The sequence below is a fragment of the Anolis sagrei genome, chromosome 3 (assembly GCF_037176765.1).
Source record: "Anolis sagrei isolate rAnoSag1 chromosome 3, rAnoSag1.mat, whole genome shotgun sequence".
NCBI classification, from domain to species: domain Eukaryota; kingdom Metazoa; phylum Chordata; class Lepidosauria; order Squamata; family Dactyloidae; genus Anolis; species Anolis sagrei.
In genome coordinates, this window is record NC_090023.1 from 70,073,446 (window position 1) to 70,093,638 (window position 20,193).

At 39.0% G+C, this 20,193-nt stretch overlaps 1 protein-coding gene across 3 annotated transcripts in view; it reads left to right on the plus strand.

Moving 5' to 3' along the window:
- ITSN1 (intersectin 1) overlaps positions 1 to 20,193 on the plus strand; it is a 100,151-nt gene that overhangs the window by 5,411 nt on the left and 74,547 nt on the right. For all 3 annotated transcript variants that reach the window (XM_060770378.2, XM_060770379.2, XM_060770380.2), the window contains exons 2-3: positions 16,935 to 16,994; positions 18,426 to 18,518. In XM_060770378.2, the coding sequence (XP_060626361.2) occupies positions 16,967 to 16,994; positions 18,426 to 18,518 (121 nt within the window). In that variant the 5' untranslated portion in view covers positions 16,935 to 16,966. The remainder of the gene's footprint in view (positions 1 to 16,934; positions 16,995 to 18,425; positions 18,519 to 20,193) is intronic.

The following is a 20,193-nucleotide window of genomic DNA, read 5'->3' on the forward strand; positions in this document are numbered from 1 at the left end:
TTGTATTGTACCTGGAAATGGACTGGTAGCAGTTGAACATGAACATTTCGCACTCCCTATAACTGTTTTCAACAGTTACACCTTTACAGGTCAGCAGATGTTTCTGAACACTTTAGAGATGGCTCCATATACAGCATGTTCAAATATTCTGAAGGAAATAAAACTACATTGACATGACAGAGCTGACATTTACAGGAATGCATGCAGCTGACACATTACATTTCTGGCCACTGCTTGTTTCCTAAATTCAGGAGCACACTCACACAATGAACTTAAGTCTTCAAGGCAATCCTAGGCAGGTTGAATCACTTGAACAAACATTTTTTTCTGATTTATCTGATTAAGCTTCAATTTGTTGAGCATTATTATCATAAAATACTGATTTAGAACAGATTTCTTCAATTAAACCAGGGTAGGTACCTGTGGCCCTGCAGAAGTTTTTGGAGTTCAAATATCATTAGCCTAAACTAGCATAGTGGTCTTGAGAATTGTAGTGCAGCAACATCTTGAGGGCTGCAGTTACCCACCACTGGAGAACAGAAAAGAGAAAAACGGTTTGATATAGTGTGGCTGTAGAAGATTATTTTTTTGCTTCTGTATTTTGCATGCATTTTAATTTTTAAAGATGTGATGGTTAAACTTTGGATTTTCTGCTATTTTAATGAAATATATTTTCCTGTTGAGTCTCCAGGATGCTTTTTAAGGCGGTTTGTTTATTTACTAAAAAAAACATTGTTTCCTTGAATGAGAAATTTGAATTGCATATTCTTAATGTTTACAACTCTGGGTGCTGGCCAGGATAAATAAATTGCACAAGTCTGTAAGAAGTCATAAATAGTCATGAATAGCTGAAGTTTATGCAAGTCGGATGTAATGAACTTAAAGTCAGGCTCAGACTGTTTAATTTTTATACTTTGTTTTTATTTACTGCTTACTGATTGAAGCTGCCTTCATTGTATCTCTGTACTGTTTTCATCTTAGTACTTTTTACTTTTTGGAAAGTGAAATGAGTTTAAGTGTAATTCCAGCTAAAAATATATCAGGGGCAGAGTTTCTGAAAGTGTGCTTCTCCAGATGTTTGAACTTCCAACTCCCACAATTTCTAATAGTTGGTAAGCTGGTTGGTATTTCTGGGAGCTGAAGTCCAAAATATCTAGAGGAGCACAGTTTGAGAAGCACTGCCATAGGGAATGATTAACACCTCTGTGGTATTTGTTTTGCTGACTATGTTCCTGTTCAGAAGATTTCACCTCACTTTCAGTCACTGTGAGAATTGGATTTTATTTATTTATTTATTTCCTATATTTATACTCCGCCCTTCTTCTCCCGAAGGGGGACTCAGGGCAGCCTAACAAAAGCATCATACGATGCTAGCATCATAAAAACAGCCACAGTACAATCAAAATATTAAAAATTAAAACAACAATTAAAACAATTAAGACACATCCATTAAAACCAAAAACCAGTCCAGGTCAATTCATTGCCATAAGTGTGTGATCTTCTTCCACTTGCTGCTCACTGATCAAATGCTTGGTCCCATATTTTGAAAAATGTGAAAAATGTGGGTTTTGAAAAATGTGGGTTGATGTGGAAACAAGGATTGGTGATAAAGCTTTAGTGAAGACACCTTTTCCCCATGATAACTCAGGAGTGACTTTCCCTTCCTAGGGGTAGATTTCCTCTCACTTCCTGTTCTTATCTATATGTAATTTGCAAATCGGATGTTTGTAACTCTAGGACTGCCTGTTTATGCAGCAGACTAAGTTAGTATGGCTTCCTGTTTAATAATGAATCTAGAATTGTAACTCTGTTATCCATAGTTTGCTCATTTGTTACTTTGGTGGGTGTTCATAATAGTATATAGTATGTTACCTAACGTTTAGAAAATTCTAGTCTTTGTGAGTGCAGTACGGACATTAAAAGATAGACATTTTTGCAGACTCGCTATCTAATACAAACAATATGTGACTCACAATCTAGTACAAGCTGGCAGGAGGAGGGGAATGGAAAACAAGCATTGGTCCCAAAGAGTTGTTGCTGTTCTTCCTAGGCAGCACATGTGCAGGCTCATAGTGGCTCTTGAATCTACTGACTCAAGGCAGAGGCTATAAGGTGCAGTTTCCCCACTCAGAAGTGTAACTGTAACTGGGAATTGGAATTCAGTTTACTTTTTTCTAAGAGTGGGAAACCTAGCTCTCAGTATCTGATCAATTTTTGACCAGCGGATGATTGTCCCTTAACTATGATGATCATCCTAGCAAGGTGTGGGTTTCGTATCCAGGAAGCCTTGGGTGATGATTATTTTTATTAAGTTTTTTTCAAAAAACAGGCTGTAAGTTATGCTTGCTATTCTGTTGGCTTTTGCCAGTTTTTGTTTCCATTATTTCTTTAGAGATACATGTATATTTCCAGATTTTGAATGTTTAAAGGAATAGAAGATAATAAAATATTTAATTAGATGTATTAAACAGGCATTCTATAAAACTTGAAGCAGGACTGTGGTTTCTTTTGGATGCCAGGCAAATTGCCAGTAGCATGTAGAGGAAATGCATATTTCTAGCAAGGGCAGGCAGTCAAAAAGAGGAAAACGGTTTAAGTTAAAGGTCTTAATTCAAACCATAGAACCATTGGTATTTAGCTGAGACTGCTCACAGACTTTTGAAGCTTGTATGATTAGTGCTTGTATGCTCTCATTTTGGCAGCCTTACAGCAGTCATGTTTTCACACAGATGAGCTGTTTCAGAACAATTTCACTAGTGTATTAAGTCCAGAATCTTTTCTTCAGAGTTAACAGAGAAGTGTTACTTAATGCTGCAGTAAAAGGAACAAATTGTTTCATGTTCTCTCATATTTTATTAGTGTCACAACTGGACAATTGCAAGCTTTATCCAAGTTTTTGTCTTTTTAAAAATTAAACTCTGAACTTTTAGAAAGGATCAATGTACTTGAGGTATGTTACATAATCAAAAATGAATATTTCAGGAAAACAGATGTAGGGGTTGAGATTCCAGTAAATAGATTGCTAAAACAACTGATAGAGACCACTGCTAAAACTAAATGTAAAGAGAGGGGTTTCACTTGTTCTTGTGACTTTTCATATTTAAAATGGGACTAGATCTGCTCTTCACAAGAATAAGTACATACATTTAAGATGTGAAAGCTGCCCTGTCTTGACCTCATGCTTTATCAGTTTGAAACATTTTTCTTTAGTACAGTAAGTGAGTTGGGATGAAGAGGAAAATTCTTGATGAAATGGGATACAATAAGATAAATAAGGCCAGGGTTCAATTCAACTTTCCCAACAATGCTTTTTCTTTTAAAGCAGGGACTTCCAGATGTTACTGGGCAGCAGCTCTAATCCATCACTATTGATTGTGCTGGTTAGAAAATGTGAGAGTTTTACCATTTAGCTTCTAGAGCAGGGCTTCATTTTTTTTCTACTCGTGATCCCTTTCTACCTGAGAATTTTTTATGCAGTCCCAAGTATATGGGAATGTAAAATAGGTATAAAGATCAAATATTTCCTACTAATAAATCAGTATTTGCTAAAGATACTAATTTTGTAATGAGGTACATTTGAAACAATTTCGGCAGAGTCCACTATAAACATGCATGTTGTTGCTAACAGATTTGTGTAAATATCTAAAACAGCCTGCAGGTGGCATTCAGTAAATGTTTGATTAAGGCAGAAATTCATAAGCAGTGCAATGATGGATAATAAGTGTTGCATTATTTACTATGAGCATCAGCATGATATAGTGGTTTGAACACTGGACAATGACTCTGGTTATCAGAGTCTGAATCACCTCTCAGCCATGAAATCCATTGGGTGACCTTGGGAGAATCACACACATTCAGCCTCAGAAACCTTTTACTGTTGACAAATTCTTCAGGATCTCCATTTATTTATTTATTTTTATTTATTTATTTCTGTTACTTATACCCCGCCCTTCTCACCCCCGAGGGGGGACTCAGGGCGGCTTACAAAAAAGGCAGAAATTCGATGCCCATATCAAATACATACATATATAAACAATTAAAATAATTAAACAATTAACCGATTAAAACATCAGAATAAACACAAGGGACAATAGTAACAGTCTCATGGTCAGTGTTTCGAGTTCCATAGGTCCATTACGTTTCGTCATTATTTGCCCACCATTTTCTCTTACGGGATCCCATTTGGGGTTGTGAGTCACAGTTTAAGAAGCAGTGATATAGAGTGCCAGACATTAGAATGATTTGAACTCAAATCATTCTAAATATCAAATAAGAACAAATGGACGAACAGGTATAATAATAATACTAAATTTTATTTATAACCTGCCACCATCTCCACAAAGGGGACTCGGGGCAGCTAACATGAGGCCAGGCCCAAAATAATACAACATAATAAACACACAATAACAAAATACATCATAACAAAATATGAAATAATGAATAAAATCAACAATATAAAGCAGCATAATAAAATCAGACACAGAGGGCGGGCCAAATGTATGAGGTAAAATGTTAAAAAGTTAAAACCCTGGGTGAGATAGGGATGAAAGTGCATTTGTAAGAAAGGGGCATGACAGGGAGGAGCAGTGGGATTTAGCCATTTTATGGGCAGGGAAGGTTCTTTATTCTGAAGGCATCTATAGGCTAAAACAACCAGATGGGTTGAGTGGTCATTCTCCAAAGGCACATCGGAAGAGCCAGGTATTTAGGTCTTTCTTAAAAGCAGCTAGGGTGGGGGCTTGTCTGATCTCCCTAGGCAGTGAGTTCCAAAAGCAGGGGGCTACAGTGGAAAAGGCCCTCTCCCTCATTCCCATAAGTCAAGTCTGTGATAGAGTAGGAGGTAAGAGAAGGGCCTCTTCAGAGGATCGAAAAGATCGTGCAGGTTTGTGGTAGGAGATGTAATCACAAAGGTAGGTGGGTCCTAAACTGTTCAGGGCTTTGTAGGTAATAACCTGCACCTTGAATTGGGACCGGAAGATGAATGGCAGCCAGTGGAGCTCCTTAAACAAGAGGGTTGACCGCTCTCTGTAATTCACGCTAGGTAGAAGTCTGGCTGCCGAGCATTGGACCAATTGAAGTTTCCGGGCTGTCTTCAAGAGAAGCCCCACATAGAGTGCACTGCAACAGTCCAATCTAGAAGTAACTAAGGCATAGACGACCATGGTCAAGTCAGACTTCGTGAGGTATGGTTGCAGCTGGCGCGCAGGTTTTATCTGCGAAGACCCTCCCGGCCACCGCCGACACCTGCGCATCAAGTGTCAGCACTGAGTCCAGGAGGACCCCTAAACTGCGAACCTGTGCCTTCAGGGGGAGTGCAACCCCATCCAGCAGAGTTTGCCACCCAATACTCCGGTCGTACCCTGTCAGGCTACGACTGACATGGAGAAATTCTGTCTTGTTGGGATTGATCTTCAACTTGTTCACCCTCATCCAGGTCGACACAGCAGCCAGGCACCGGTCCAGCATCAGAGGGGCTTCCTTGGATTCCGGTGGAAAAAAGTAGTGGAGTTGGGCGTCATCTGCATAGAGATGGCACCCAACTCCAAAACTCTGGATGTCCTCTCCCAGCGGTTTCATATATATGTTAAAGAGCATAGGGGACAGAATGGAACCTTACGGGACCCCACAGGTCAATGGCCAGGGGTCCGAGCAGGTGTCACCCAGCTTTACCATCTGGGAACAACCCTCCAGAAAGGACTGAAGCCACAGTAAAACCATGCCCCCAAGTCCCATTCCGGAAAGCCAACCCAGAAGGATACCATGGTCAATGGTATCGGAAGCCGCTGAGATATCCAAGAGAGCCAGCAGGGTCACACTCCCCCTGTACAGTTCCCAACCACCAAGGCAACAGCCGTCTCGGTACTGTGCTCGGGTCTGAAACCTGACTGATCCATCAAGAAAATTGATGTCGTCTAAGAACCCCTGGAGCTGCGAGGCAACCACCTGCTCCAGCATCTTGCCCAAAAAAGGGAGGTTGGAAATTGGTCTGTAATTATTTATCACGGAGGGGTCAAGGGAGGTCTTTTTGCTACAGCCTGCTTAAGGCAGGACGGGAATTTCCGTTGACTCAGTGATATACTTATGATGGAGACAAACCAATCCAACAACCCATCCTTGGCTAGTTTAACTAGCCAGGAAGGGCAAGGGTCCAGAGCACAAGTGCTCGCCCTCACAGCCCCAAGGATCCCATCGACGTCATCAGGCAAAACAAGATGAAAAGAGTCCCATAAGATTGAACAGACAGGAGCCTCGGTTACCTCATTTGGCATTGTGCTTAAACTGGTATTCAGCTCGAGACGTATCTGAGCAACTTTGCCTGCAAAATGGTGCGCGAAATCGCTGCACCGAATTGCCGAGTCTTCAGGGATCCCCTCCACCTCGAGTGGGTGGAGGAGCTCCAATAACCTGGAACAACTCTGATGGCCTATTTGCTGCAGACACTATGCGGGCAGTCGAGAAGGTTTTCTTGGCTGCCCCTAGATCCACAGAGTAAGCTCTAATAGCGGCTTTAGCCCGTGCTCAGTCAGGAACATCACGAGATTTCCTCCAGATGCACTCTAGACCCCTCCTCCCGCACTTCATCACCGCCAGCTCCTCAGTGAACCAAGGAGTTGGTGCAACTCTATGCAATGAGAGGGGACGTTCAGGAGCAATCATATCAATCACCCTGAACATCTCGCTGTTATAGAGGTCAACCAGAGCGTCGACAGTATCGTCAGTCTCCAGGACAGGAAGATCCCCAAGAGACCTCAGGAGTCCATCTGGATCCATAAGTCTCCTGGGGCAGACCATCTTAATGGGTCCACCACCCCTGCGGAGGTTAGAGGTCACGGTGAGTCTTAAGCTGATCAGATGATGGTCAGACCATGACAATGGAAGAATGTTTTGCTCTTCCACTTTGACCACACCACCGTCCACGATGAAAACTAGGTCAAGTGTGTGACCCACCTGGTGTGTGGGACCAGATATTACTTGAGTCAGCCCTATGGTCATCATGGCAACCATGAAGTCCTGAGCAGCACCTGTTAGTGTGGTCTCTGCATGAATATTAAAGTCTCCCAGAACTATAAGCTGCTGGGAGACAAGAGCCGAATTGGAGACCACTTCTGCTAGCTCCGGCAGGGAAACTGCTGAGTTGTGAGGTGGACAGTACACCAGCAGAATCCCCAAGCTGTCTTGGGTTCCCACCTTCAGGTGGACACACTCAAACCCAGAGGATTGTGGGACGGTGCATCTGACCAGAGAGATGGATTGCCTAAAGATCACCACAACCCCTCCTCCTTGCCCCCCAGACCTAGCCAGCTGGTGCATCCCGAAACCTGGTGGGCACAGATGGGTGCGATTTACTCCGCCCAGCTTGTCCAACCAGGTCTCGGTATAATTAGTGCTTTCCATTCTTATTTTCAATTCTGTGCAAAACTTTGCCTTTTTAAGTCATTTATGACCAGATGCTATGTAATGTAGTGCTGCTCTTTCCAGAGGCCTGGAATTTTGAAATTGGGCATAGGATCAGATGATCCTATCATGACCCTATTTTGTCGAATGCATATTTCAGTATTTTTTGGATATATCATATTGTCATTATAGCCGTAAACTTTCAGAAGACTGTTCTAGATCAAAATTGTTCAAATGGCAAGTATGCAAGTATGTATCTAACCTTTCTGGTGAATTACATATCTTATTTTCTAGTTTGTTTTTGTAGTAAAATTAATTAAGGAATTCTATATGGGAATAGATTTTTTTAACCAAAAGAATGCATTAAGTTTATAAGATTTTAATTAGTTGCAGTACAAATATCTGACTGATCTTGTTCTGATGGAAGGTTATTTAACCTTGTGATAAGGGCAATTTTCTGGAAATGAAACCTGAATCTGAGAAGGACATGACAAATTACTTAGGAGTTTGTAGTATTCATATTAGACTATTCACAAAGTTATATGTAGCAGTTATTGATAACTCATTTAGGCTTGATTTTATTGATAATGGAAAATAGTAAATGTTAATTTTACAATATTCATACTGTTTCTAACAATTAGTGTTTTTTGCAATATTGTTCTTGATGCATGTTTTCTAAGCCAGATTCTTCCATAGTCAATCTTTATAACTTCAAAGAACTTAAATTAAGTAAATGTTCAAAGTGTGAAGCGCAGGGGTTCCAGCTAATATTATATTAAAATAATTGCTTCTGAAATATCAGATCTTTATTTCAGATACAGTCTGATAATTGCTCTGTTCTAAATAATGCATTATTATTATTATTATTATTATTATTATTATTATTATTTTAAAGCCAGGAGCAAATATTCACTGTGATACAGGTTGAAATTTCTTCAGACATATCCAAAATCATACTCAAAAAATGGATTCTTAAGTATAAATGCATGTTTTAATGCAGTTAGACAGCAATTATGTGCATTCTTAGTTTCCTTGCCACAAAATGAAAGGAATCAATCATTTCAGTACAAAGCATTAACTCATTATAACTCTAATTTAAAATAGAGTGAAGAGGCAAATACTGTTTCATTTAATTTTTGCAATGAATGAATTGAAGAAGGCAAACAACTAAATATTTATTGTTGGAAGAAGAACAATCTTTAGAGTGGATATATACCTACTTACTAGTTGGTATAACATTATTTATTACACATTAGGGAGGAATTAGTAGCTCCTAAAACTAACTATAATGTTAATTTCACTGCTCAGCTTGTTACATTAAAACAAATTCTGACTTTTTGTTTAGTAAAAAAATGTGTGTCTTCAAGTTCATTCTAACTTACACCAACCTTAAAATGAACTCGTCACATGGTTTTCTTGGCAAGATTTGTTTAGAGGGGCTTTGTATTTGCCTTCCTCTGAGGCTGAACGTGTGTAATTTGCCCAAGGTCACTCCTGGTCAGTCAAATGCAGGTCAAAAATGGGGACTCATCTTGAGCTTGGTAAGATTACACTCTCCCCAAAATTTTCAATTTCTAGGCTAGTTGTATTCCTTGCTTCAGCCCCGAGCCTGGATGCCCAAGTTTGGGTGATGTTCAGGAGTGCATCTGCATATTTATAACCATTGCACATCAGTGCCCATTCCTGGAGATGTCAGATCTGGTGATAGTGACACCTGCCTTGATTATATCCTGTCTGCTGATAGTGGCACCTGCCTTGATTATATCCTGTGGGGATGCCTTTGGACACTTAAGTGGGTCCAAAGTTCTGTGGTCAGCGTATTGACTGAGAGTGGTAACATCATTATATAGCTCTCCTTTTGGAACACCTTTACTAGAAATCCGTCTGTTTATGAGCACAATTCAAAGTGCTCATTACAATCTATAAAACCCTGTATAGCAGCTGTCCAATCATACTTGAGGTGGAAAAGCTGCCTATCAACTTATGATGATCTGATGAATTTTTTAGTCTCCTTAGACAAGAAATATTGAAACATGGGTTAGCAAATCCCATCTGCTCATGTAAGCTAAGGAAGATCAGACATGGTCAGTACTTGTATAGGAAACCACCAATTAATATCCGATGCTGAAGGCTACATCTCAGTGGAAAAAACCGTCAAGTTTTCCCCCACTGAGATGTAGACTTCAGCACCGGATATTAATTGGTGGTTTCCTATACAAGTACTGACCATGTCTGATCTTCCTTAGTTTACATGAGCAGATGGGATTTGATGCCTATAGTCTAGGGTATTTTGGCAGTTCTCACAAAAAACATACTTTGTCTGGTTGTTTTATGAGACAGGAAGAGTTTGTTTCCAGTACAGGCAGTCCTTGACTTACAAATGACTCGTAGTTAAGAACGGGGGTGAGAAAACAGGAAGTGAGAGAAATCTATCCTTAGGAAGGGAAATTCACTCCTGAAAGGGTTGTTATGGGAAAATGGTGTCTCAACTGAAGCTTTAGCACCAATCCTTGTTTCCACAACAAGCCAAATTTTCCAAAATTCAGTTATCACAGGGACAGAAAGTGAGATGAAATCTTCTGAACATAAATCGAAACAAACACCACAAGGGTGTTAACCCCCTCCTATACTATGCATAGCTTTTATTTCTTTATTTGGCTGGAGTTACACTTTAAAATGTACCTGTTCCGACTGACATACAAATTCAACTTAAGACAACCTATCTTGTTTGTAACTTGGGGACGGCATCTCTTCATATGTATGTATGTGGTGGATGCATACATAGATTATGTCCACATCCTCAGGCTGAACAAATTGAAATGCATGTAATAACACAGGTCACGCTGGAGCTGAATTATAACACGGGTCAAGCAGGAGCTTTTTTTTTGTCGTGTCAGAGCAACCAGTCCATTATATTACATTTCTAACAGAACAACGCAAACAAACAGAAAAATACACAACTTGTGAGTTTGGTAGCTGGTTAAATGTCCTTTGACCAGTATCTGGCCACTTGGAGTGCTTCCGGTGTTGCTGCATGAAGGTCCTCCATTGTGCATGTGGCAGGGCTCAGGTTGCATTGCAGCAGGTGGTCAGTGGTTTGCTCTTCTCCACACTCGCATGTTGAGGATTCTACTTTGTAGCCCCATTTCTGAAGGTTGGCTCTGCATCTCGTGGTGCCAGAGCGCAGTCTGTTCAATGCCTTCCAAGTCGCATGAGAGGGACATGAGAGAAGCCTCTTCGCAGGATTGCAAGACATCCGGGCGTCCCCTGGGCAACGTCTTCGTAGACGGCTGATTCTCTCGCCACAGAATCGACCAGCATGCAAGCAAGCAAGCAAAACAACCAACGGACCTTTTCAGGACCAACCACGACAATAATCTCAATCAATATCGAAGGCATGTCAGCTGCCAAAGAGCAATTGCTCTATGAACTGTGCCGAGATAAGAAATGCGATGTGCTGTGTGTCCAAGAAACACACAGGGATGAACAACAGAAACGACCCAAAGTTCCAGGAATGGTCTTAGTAGTGGAAAGACCACATGTGCAGTATGGAAGCGCCGTCTCTGTCAAACCAGGCCTCCAAGTCAGCAGTGCCCACAACACTGAAGAAAACAATATAGAGGTTATAACAGTAGAGCTTAACAACATCACCATCACCTCTGTGTACAAGCCCCCAAATGAAGAGTTCTGCTTCTCCTCCCCCGAGAATTTTGATAGGCACCAAAGGGCGGTAGTAATTGGTGACTTTAACAGCCATAGCCACGTATGGGGCTATGCCCAAGAAGATAAAAATGGAGAGGCTGTCCTCTCCTGGTCTGAACTGCACAAGCTATCACTCATCCATGATAGCAAGCTCCCACCATCCTACAACAGCGGGAGATGGCACCGAGGTTATAACCCAGACCTCCTATTTGTGAGCGACAGCATTGTACAGCAATGCACCAAATCAGTGGGACCACCAATCCCAAACACACAGCACCGACCAATAGTATGCCAACTGTTCCCAACAATAAGGACTCAGGTAGTTCGATTTAAACGAAGATTCAACTTCAGAAAGGCAGATTGGACTAAATTCTCAGACATGTTAGATGACATGATCACATCGGCCGCGCCAATCCCTGAGGAATACGAGCACTTTATTGAAATCGTGAAAACCTGCTCACGGGCCTCCATACCGAGAGGCTGCAGAACCAACTACCTTCAGGGCATTACCCCTGAAACAGCTGCCTTGTTGGAAAACTATTACAGGCTCCACAACGAAGACCCATTTAGTGAGCAAACCCTCCAGGCAGCGCAGAACATTGTGTCCTCCATCTCTGAAGCCAAGAAAGAACAGTGGATCAAACTGATCACAGAGGTCGACATGGGCAGGAGCAGCCAGAGTTCTGGAGGCTACTGAGATGGTTGAGCAATGACCCCTCACAAACTAATACCCATGCCAACATAAAGGCAGATCAGATAGCACACCAACTCTTGAAGAATGGGAAACCCAACTTTGCCACCAAAGTAGGAAAGAAACCAATAGCCAGGCAACCAGAGATTGAGAACAACAACCTCCATGAACCCTTTACATCTATTGAATTTGACATGGCTCTCAATAAATGTAAAAATGGCAAAGCAGCTGACCTGGATGATCTGCGGATGGAACAAATCAAGAACTTTGGTCCCAAAACAAGGCGCTGGCTGCTGGAGCTGATGAACAAACAGGAGCTGAAGTTACGTCTGTTGGACTTACAGCATTCCAAGTCAGAGTATACCCAAGTGCTTTTCCTTCTAACTGTGAAGCTGTAAAGAATGAAAATTCTTAACTGCAGGCTGCTGAGTGTTCATTCTTCTCTTGTGGCACAGACCATACAAGGCTTCTAATACAGTAGGATTGCTACTGTCCTCAATGTTATGTTTCCTTGCATGTTCTCACCAGAATATAATCATGTTATGTGGATAAAAAAAGATGTGGCAGAAAGGACTGTAGCAACATTTTTGAAATGGATTGATGTATTTTTGCTGTAAACGTGATGCAAATATCCTTGTATAAAGCCAAAAAAATGTCAAAATTTTTGACATGATTGTTGACTTGGGGGAGGAATTTTGTGTTCAAATTAAATTTTATTAGTTTTTTTCTCAATTGACATTTTTGTTTTGTGCATGTTCACACAACTATTTTAACATGAGACATTTGGGATTGTCTAACATATATATATTAGCTATGTGAGCTGCCTATGTGAGGACCAGTATGACTTTTTTTTTTCAATCAGATGGCTGAAGGATTTCTTTAATATTTCCTAATATTACAGAGATTTTATCTCAAACACCATGGATTGCTTTAAATGCAAAGTATTCTGTTTTGTAAAAGCATTTATTTATGCCTGTTTCCTCTAATACTAAATATCAGGATAGCAGAACAGTGTTCAAGCATGAGTCTAATCTACAGGATATTTCATTATATACATATATACAAATACAGGTTTTCTAAAATCTGAAAAAAATCCAAAACCCAAGTACTCCTGTTTTCTTATTTTATTTTATTGTTTGTTTCGGTTAAATTTCGTGTCATATGCCACCTTTGAGATCTGCAGAAAACTTATTGCTGGTTGTTAGTTGACAAAAAATGTCAATATAGATTTCTGATTGTACTTACATTTGATGTTACATGGTTCTTTCAGTTTTTTCTGAGTTCTACCTTTTGTCAGCAAATAGGTACATCTTCCTTCTATAAAGGTTGTTGTTACATATATCTAATGCATCACAGCTTTAGATATTGACATATAAGATATAGAGATGCTTGCAAAATTGGAATGTCTGAGGAATTTTTATGTTAATTTCTAAAATATTAATATTAATATTATTTATATTAATTTCTAAAATTATTTAAAAATACATTCTGTTTTACCTTTGACAAGAGTTCAAGATCTGTTCACTATTATTATGGACAACTTAACGAAAATGTGATCTGATTAGTGTTGGCAGTCTTAACGGTGGCTAAATCCCAGTCAGATAATCCAGAATCCGTGAATGAAGGCCATAGTACTACTAGAGGCATGAAATAAATTGCTGGACTGCAGAGGGATTTTTTCTTACAAGAAATTGATGTACCGTATTTACTTGAATCTAATGCTCACTGTTTTTGTCTAAATGACCTTGCCAACATTGGGGTGTGCATTAGATTCACGTAATACAGTAATGTTAGTGCTGAGCCATTGCAAAATGGGAAGGTGCTTCAGGAGTTGCACCTGGAGCTGCTCTTTGAGGAACGTCACCTCTAATTAAATGGCCAGGACTCAATGCTATGCAATCGTGGGATTTGTACTTTGGTGGAAAAGGCTCGAAACCTTGTCAGTAGAGCCTCCATGATTCCATAGCGTTGAACCAAAGCAATTAAAGTGGTTTCATTCTACAGCAGAGATGCACCCCAAAGTTTTCCTTTCAATTTTTGGAAGCTTTGGTATTCTAACAAAGTTATTTATAATTGAAGAATTCTAAGCAGCCATCACCTTTTTGGCCAAATTACAAAGAGCATACTTTTTGCTGCTGCACATTATATTGGGCAGCAAAGACTTTTTTGTTTCAGGATTTGAAATTTGAGGTACACATTAGATTCAATGGTGCATTTCACTCGAGTAAGCACGGATATTTGTATTTGCTTATGTATCTGGCCACAGTGGTCCACACTCTAGTTACATTCCGAATAGACTACTGCAACACACTCTACATGGGGTTGCCTTTGAAGACTGTTCAGAAACTTCAACTAGTCCATGGGCAGCAGCCAGGTTACTTATTGGAGCGACATATAGGGAGCACACTACCTCCCTGTTGTGTCAGCTCCACTGGCTGCCATTCCACTTCCGAGCACAATTCAAAGTGCTGGTCTTGGCGTATAAAGCCCTATACAGTTCTGGCCCAGCTTTCCTGTTCAAATGTATCTCCCTCTATGTCCTGCCTTGTAGTTTAAGATCGTGGGGAGGCCATGCTCTCAGTCTCATCAGCCTCGCAGCTGCGCTTGGCGGGGATGAGGGACAGGGCCTTCTCAATGGTGGCCCCATGCCTGTGGAACTCGCTCCCCAGTGAGATCAGGTTGGCTTCTTCCCTCCTTTCTTTTAGAAAGAAGGTTCAGTCATGGTTCTGGGGCCAGGCCTTTGGACAGCAAGCATGACAGCATTTTGGATGTTGAATCGGACTGAAATTGGCTATATGGTTGATGACTGTTTTTAACGTGTCTTTAACTTAATGTTTTATTTACTGTTTTAAACTGTTGTTATATGTGTTTATATTGTATTATATCACGGCATCGAATTGTTGCCGGTTTGAAAGAAGCCCTGAGTCCCCACTCGGGAGTAGAGAAGGGTGGGGCAGAAATGTTGGAAATAAATAAATAAATAAATATCTGTGAAAATTCAAGTATAAAACAGACTAGCTAATGAACTTATAATTAGGGGGATATAATGATAATGCTAAGAGAGTGAAAGACACAACTAGTCTGTAGTACAAATCAAAATGAAAATAGTGAAGGAATTAATGGACACTAAAGGCAAGACACACTATTGGAAATAGTACTTGTATTGTATAGTTTATTAGTGTTGATTCCAATAATTAAGGACTCTACATGTCAGAATTTGAAAACAGCAGTAAAGTTGCCTTTTTCCAGTATAGTAGCTTGAGATCTTGTTAATAGTGGCAATTCCTGTGAAAAGGTAGACCTAACTAGAACACCTTTTCAGATTTCTAAGATTAAGATAAACATGTTCTTAGAAGTCATCATTTGGAATGATGTAGGAAATATTTTTCAAAAGTGTATATGTTCATATAGGTTTTGTGGTTCTTAAATACAAATATTCGGAATAATAAACGCTTATTGAATAAAAGCAAACAATTGCCTTGGATTACAACTCCATAACAAAAATGAAGTCCCAGTAAGGTGGTCAATAAAACTAAGCATTCACATAGTTAAATATTTTTGTAGCAGGTTCTTAAATATAATCCGTTTTGGATCCTGTTGCATTATGGATGCACCATAATTTGGAGTGCCACAACATGAAGGTTTTCTCTCAGGATGGTGTATTGAGGTCACAGGAGAACCAGAAGATCTATACTATCACCTGGAATATTCTGTACAATACTTTAATGTTTCATGACAAGTTACTTCTAAGATACTAAACTTTTTGGTTCAGTTTCTAGTCTTGGAATCTCTTCCAGATGGGTTTTGATGAATCTACATGACATTAGGCTGAAAATTAGAGCTGATATTCTAATGGATAGAAACCGGAGCGTCTCTTTTCTTTTCTGCAAAGTGCCATTCATATTGAGGCTATAATAAGGAAAATAATATTAATATTCTAGTTAAATTAGCAATCCTCTTGAGCCATAGACACATGTTTTTCCTTGACATCTGTTTTTCTGTTAGCCAGAAATTTTAATTAAGATTATGATGTGCAGAGCACCAACATTCACCAGGATAATTTCATTTTAAAATTTATTTATCATGGTGAGCACGCTAGTGGCAACTAATGCTGTAAGAGGAAATATTGTGGTATTTGATGAACCATTCCTGTTTTATGGTTCTTTTGATAGCTCCTTACCCTGACCAAGATACAGTTCTTTGGTAGCGAAGTGAAAATCCCCTGCTATATATTTTTTTATTTTGCCTCATCCCACCCCAGAATATCTGATACCTTAACAGTTAGAAACTAAGACTCAGGACTGAATAGCAGTTCATATTTCCTTTGAAGTCAAATTTATGGATCAAGTGTGTGAAACAGTTGTCAGACTTTCAGATCCAATCAGTTAAATCTCTGATTGTCAGTGCAGTAGAAGGATGTGAAACAGGTTGCCAACAACACCATTAACTCAAATAAAGATTTTCCAACTCCAAATAAGTCTTATTTAACTGTGTAACAATACTTTGTAGTCTAAAATTTTAAGAAGACATCTATCATAAAATACCATCATGGAGCAGAGATAATTTCAACCCTTTCCAACAGTAAATCTGAAAAGCTGAAGTACATTTATTATATTTACATTTTTTTGTAGAGGTCATCTATATTAAACACACATTATTAACTTTTGCCACCAGGCAAAGATGCACAATAGAATCTTGAACCATACCTTCTTTTTTTGCTTAGAATAAGTACTTGGTTGCATTTCTGCACACTTCTGTTTTGAAGACATTAAATCCCGTGACTTTAAATTTTTATTAAGCATCTATATGTCAGTTTTAATTTAGCTGATTTAAACTGCTTTTGTTATCCATTTCAGAAATAATTCAGAAATATCCAGTGGTATCACTGTAGAGTTACCAATAAGAAACCATTCAGATACTGTTTTAAGTACTACTCTGTTACTGTCAAGTAAAACTGCAACTGGAAACAAAATAAAAGGCTGGTACTTTGTACCATTGATAAATATTTTGATCTGTTTATGTTTACATAACTAATTGATTTATTTTAAAAATACTTGTCATTAAAATATTCTTATACATATCAATACATGATAGTACCTCAAATAATTTGTTTTTGTATATCTTACTATATTCTTCTTTATTTCAGGCATCTATTAGCAAGTTAGAGGTGTTTAAACCATGGCTCAGTTTCCCACACCTTTTGGGGGTAAGTATTAACATAATTTTCTTATACTACTTTTAAAGAGAAAACTTTCACCACAAAAACTAATTTAATTGTTGGACCTGAAAATTTTACTGATTATCAACATGCAGTTATAGTGAGTAGTAAGACAGCTTACTATTTACATATATTAAAGCATTTGCCAAGTTTTAGGAAGACATACTACCTGGAGGTTAGGTAGTAAGAACTGGCAGTGCAATGCAAAACTCTGTGTCCATGATCAGATGTCTTAATAAATTCAGGCTTATCAGAAATGTTGACTTCCTATTATTCTTGCAGTGAACAGGAATACTGTAACTGACAAATCATCTGTCTCTCTCTGCGTGTGTTTAATTGTTATATTCAAAATGGGCACTGTGGCTTCTCCTATTTCTGATTTGTTATGTTCTTTCAACATATACTGTGCATACTATGTTCTGGTGCAATTGTTATATCATACAGGAGGTATGTTAAAAGTGACTGACAACAAATTTGCCAATGCAGACTTTCTGTCTTTTGTACCTGCAATAGCAGGCACAAAAGAAACAGTTATTTTATACAAGAAACAGTTATTATATTCTTTGAGATCTGCTGTAAAGAGCCTTCTCTTGGTCCCATCACCGGCTGAAGCATGGTTGGTGGAGACGAGAGAGGGGGCCTTCTCGGTGGTTGCCCCCCGCTCTCGAATACCCTTCCTAGAGAGGTTAGGTTATCTTCCGCTCTCCAAGCCTTTCGTGCTAGTTTGGAAACATGGCTTTTTAGACAGGCCTTTGACCTTGTGTAATCTACTCAATCTCCGCCACTTTGATTTGCTAATTGTAGATAGCCAGCTTTATTTACAGGTTCTACTGCGTTTATGAATTTTACAATTTTATCAAATGGAATTTTATATATTTTTTTAGACTTATATTGCTGTTTTTTTATATTTATGTATTGTTTGCTTTATATGTGGCACTTTGAAGTACTTTTGTGAGCATCCTGAGTCCCTTCAGGTAGATGGCGGGGTATAAATAAAATTTATTATTATTTTATTATTGCAGGAAGGGATTTTGTAGGGAGGCCGTCTTTCCATCTATCACATCACTGTTGTTTCTAAACATAAAATACTGCTTATGTGCATTTTGAAAAAGGATATTTTTGTCCTGCTTTTCTACCAGAGATTTTAAAGCACATATGGCGGAGCATACTGGTGGCTATTACTATTTTGGTCACTAAAACTACATTTGTATATACTACAGACACCTACATTTATGGATTTCAGATTTTCAGCAGAAAGCTATCTCTGTTGTTTGCAGTGCATATCTGTATTGACAGATCAGCAGTGAGGAGCACTTTCTAGTGGAGGGAGAATAGCAGGAAGACTATATGCTGAGAAAAATGAGCATTTATAAAGCCTATATTTTATGACTGTATCTTAATTTCTTCCTTGTGACATAGGCAACCTGGACATCTGGGGTATAACTGTGGAAGAAAGAGCTAAACATGATCAGCAGTTCCACAGTTTGAAACCAATATCTGGATTTATCACTGGTAATTCTGTAGTTATCATATATAATATGTATAATGATTTTCCAAGGCATCATGTCATTTGCTGCTTCCATTTGGTGAAGGTAGAGCATCCAAAAGAAGAGTTAATAGCACTATGAATCCTTTGTGGCTTCAGTAAGAAAAAGCAATGTACCCATGCTTCCTGTTCATATTCATGGACAACTTCTTTGAATCAGGAAGCCGTTTCCTAGATAGGGGCGATGAAACTCCTTTTTTTATTGTTATGTGCCTTCAGGTTGTTTCTGAGTTACAGTTACCCAAAGATTAACCTATCATCATGTATTCTTGGGAAGATTGTTCAGAGGGAATTCTCATGATCTTCCTCTGAGGCTGAAAGAGTGTGATCCAGTCGGTTTCCACAACCAAGTGGAGATTTGAACCCTGGTCCTTCACAGCTCAGGACTTAAACCAGCAAACCATGCTGGCTGTTATTGTCTTGCAAAACAGATATAAGTTATATACATAAAAGTGAAAGTTTTTATGGTTGTTCTGGAAAGGCTCCTATATGGCTTTATAGATCTGGACAAATATGATACACATACCCTTCATTATCCAACTTACAATACTGGTGGGGTTTAAACTAAAAAAGCCACCCCTTTTATTTGTTGAATTATCTTTTAAATGGTTATAGGTGTTACTTGCTAACCCCATGTTACTATATCTTTTAGCTTTGTAGTTATGAATGAGAATGCTTTAGCATTTCCCATATTCAGTAATTTTAAAAATGATCATTCATGTAGTTAATGTTTCTGCTTCTTGAAGTGTTTGTTTCTGTTCTTCCACAAGTCACACAATCCCAATAAAGGAAGAACTGTGAAAATAGAGTAGACCTCAGGAACCATATGTTTCCCTTCCTTTTGTCTAAGATGATATTAATACAGTGTGAATTTCCTATTGACTGCCGTGCAGATGTCACAAATCACATAATCTTAGTAAGAATGTGCATTTCCTCTTTGGCACTCTTAGCCCTACAACAGAGCCCCCAGTGTACAGGAGGACCTCCTTCAAAGGGGTGTACAGAGAACAAGGGGGCAAGGTTGTATAGGAGATAAAGAATTGTTGCTCAGTTTGCTTTCATTTCTGAAACCTTTTGTACATCATTTGATAACCTCTGAAACGGTATCTATAAATGACTAATGGTATGCCGAATTTTGTCACAGCTGTATTAAATGTAAGCTTTGTGTTAGTCCCTTAGCTATTATGCTACAGTCAGATGTGAATTCAGAAATCTTTGAATCTGTCATAATTATTAATGTGATTATTATTACTATTGGTTTTCAGAGACATGTCACCTCCCAAAGCAGGGGGTACAGGAATTAACCTAAGATTTACAGACTCAAATGACAAGATGGACAGAATAGTGACAGTGGAAGGTGTAAGCCGCCCTGAGTCCCTTCAGGGAGAGAGGGAAGGTTATAAATAAAGTTTTATTATTGTGTTATTATAGGAGGCCGCTCACTTTGTCATAGATGGCTAGATATATTTTCATCAGATTGGTTTTGGTCACAGTCTTACTTGAATGTAGGTCTGCAATTATGTATCTTTGATTGGCCATAGAATTGAGCTCTTTTTTCATCCTATGGCATCTGACAACAGGAGTGGGAATGCACAAAATGAGGTTCTTACAGTTGGTCTTTTTCTGGCCTATGGAGGAGGC